The 2,519-nt window shown below is 34.9% G+C and overlaps 1 protein-coding gene across 1 annotated transcript in view; it reads left to right on the forward strand.

Annotated features, from left to right (window-relative positions):
- Positions 1-2,519, forward strand: part of LOC105810419 (aldehyde dehydrogenase, cytosolic 2-like) — a 99,123-nt gene that overhangs the window by 55,316 nt on the left and 41,288 nt on the right. The window contains exon 6 of the mRNA XM_012644415.1: positions 1,094-1,222. Coding sequence (XP_012499869.1) covers positions 1,094-1,222 — 129 coding nt within the window. The remainder of the gene's footprint in view (positions 1-1,093; positions 1,223-2,519) is intronic.

Consider the following 2,519-nt stretch of genomic DNA (forward strand, 5'->3'; position numbering starts at 1 on the left):
AGACTTCTCATTACAGAGAATAGTACCAACCAGAGTGTTCTAATCCTGAAAACTATTTTTAAGTTAAAATGAAAGAAACAATACCAGAGGCATTTAGAGCACTGTATGGAATATATTGTGTCTTAAGATGAGAGGCTCTGATACTCCAAGTTCTTCTTAAAGAAGGTACTATGTTTTAGAGTGGAATTGTGAAGATCTCCTTTTAAGCTTACAAACAAGAGACTTATCTACACGATGTGTCTTTTAGCTGAAATACTTCCAAAGGCCAAATAAAAAAATGATGAAGTATCTTGAAGTTCTTAGATGAATAAGTGGCTATTGTCTTTCACTCCAATGAGATAAAAATGTATCCGTATCAACATTTTTAATGAAATTCCTCATTAATTCAAAAATCCCAATAAAATCTATGAAAACTACGTAACTTGAAATACTAAGAACAGCTAATATATACCGTGTGCCTGTGATGAACCAGTCACTGTGTTAAGCTCTTGGCCCACTTTCTTGATTAATCCTCAGGACAACCTTCTGAGGTAGGGAGGACCATTATCATCACTTAAAGATGATGCAGTTGTACACACAGAGCAAGTAACTTGTGTGGCTTTACATGGCTGGTAGCAATTGAGCTGAGGTTTGAACCCAAGCACTCAATTTCTGGACCCAGGATATCTTTGTCTTTAAGAAGATATTTGTCCTAGAAATAAATACTACTAATGATACAATTAGGTAAATAATAAATCACCTGTGGGTTGGGAGGAATACTCATGCTTTTTAAGCACAGATAACTTATAATACGGTTAATGGTAAGCCAAACCACGCAGTGATTTTTATCTTCCTGGTAGAAGAACACAAATTGACAGCTCTTGATTGAATTTTGGAGCCCTCTCCTACTCCCTTCCCATATTTGGTTTATTTAGAGCATATTAGCATTTACTAGTTGCTTTTAGCAATGAAGTTAATTAGAATACACCAGATGATTACACAAAAATACTACAATTACTTTTTAATATTCGCAGAGGGTATATCATGTGAACTTAGATTAGCAAATGTGCTTTTCACCAATACAAAGAATCTCTTGTTATATATTGCTTTCTAGTGGAATTTCCCGTTGGTCATGCTTATTTGGAAGATAGGGCCTGCCCTGAGCTGTGGAAACACAGTAGTCCTCAAACCAGCAGAGCAAACTCCTCTCAGTGCACTCCATGTGGCATCCTTAATAAAAGAGGTAAGTTCCTAAAACAAAATATGCACAAGAACTTTACTTCATTTGGTGCTACTGCCAACTACATTATTTACAAAAGTCTCCTGTCCAGTGTGGGGATGCTTTTAGCATGGCTGATGGCTGGGATTCCTGGCAGTTAGCCCAAAGGAGTCTCTGCCCAAATGCAGACAGGCAGTCCAATTCAAGGGCTTGATGTCAGTTACCTTGTGATCACTTTTTTGTTTCTTTTGTCCAACTCTCGTGAACATAAATTCATATTGAAATTAATGTAGCATTCTTTCAAATTTTGAAATGTTAAGTTGGTTTGTCACTGCCACTAATGGGCTGGTGGTTTCTGCAGATTTGTTCAAACTACTATAGAATATGTGAAGATTGGAGGCCTCTGTGCAAATATACTTGTTTGTACTATTAGGCCACATTAGTTCTAAACACTTCTACTGATAAGTGGATATGTTTATATTCACTTTTGTATTATGGTTTTCTCTGCATTTGTTTTCTTGTTCAAAAATGGTAAAAGAGCACATGAAAGTTATTTTTATCAACTACCTATATTGTGTTAATATACTTTTTTTTTTTTGCAAACAATTCATTGTCTTTTTGTCTTCATATCTTACCAAAACTTAAAAAACAAGCATTAACCACTAGAAAATTCATTTTAGGAAATCTGAACTCATATCTTAAAAATATTCTTTATTTCAAATTAAAGACAGGCAAAAGGATGTCAAAATGAAATATTTTAATATTTTGATGCAATTAACATGAAAATATGCCCTCCTCAGTTCCCACACTTTCTCCCTGAATTCTTTAACTGAAGTTGAGATCAATCCTGAAGCGCAATCATAAATGGGATGACCATGCTTATTTAACCTTTTACTGATTAAATAATGCCAGTAGGGACTCTCACCTCAGCTGTTATGCCCTGAACAATTGACAACAGCTAAAAACTAAAAATGTGAGATCCCTTTAGCTTCTTAATTTGGCTGATGGGGATAATAAAAACATTGCTTTCCTTCTATGTAAGTAATTTACCAAACACTTACACTTTCTTTGTGAGTAACCATGATGAAATTTGAGATAGTCATCAATGGAGCAATAACCCATAGCCTTACCCTGAGGAAAAATGGGCCTTCAGTAATGCAATACTTGAGGTTATTTTTATGTGGGCTATAATAACGGTAATATATTGTTAATAATATATAATAGCTATAATAATAAAGAATAAAACCACTTAGGTAAATTTTCCTTTTTCACCTCTCAGGCAGGGTTTCCTCCTGGAGTAGTGAACATTGTCCCTGGTTAC

Source organism: Propithecus coquereli, unplaced genomic scaffold, assembly GCF_000956105.1.
Source record: "Propithecus coquereli isolate 6110/MARCELLA unplaced genomic scaffold, Pcoq_1.0 Scaffold211, whole genome shotgun sequence".
NCBI lineage: Eukaryota > Metazoa > Chordata > Mammalia > Primates > Indriidae > Propithecus > Propithecus coquereli.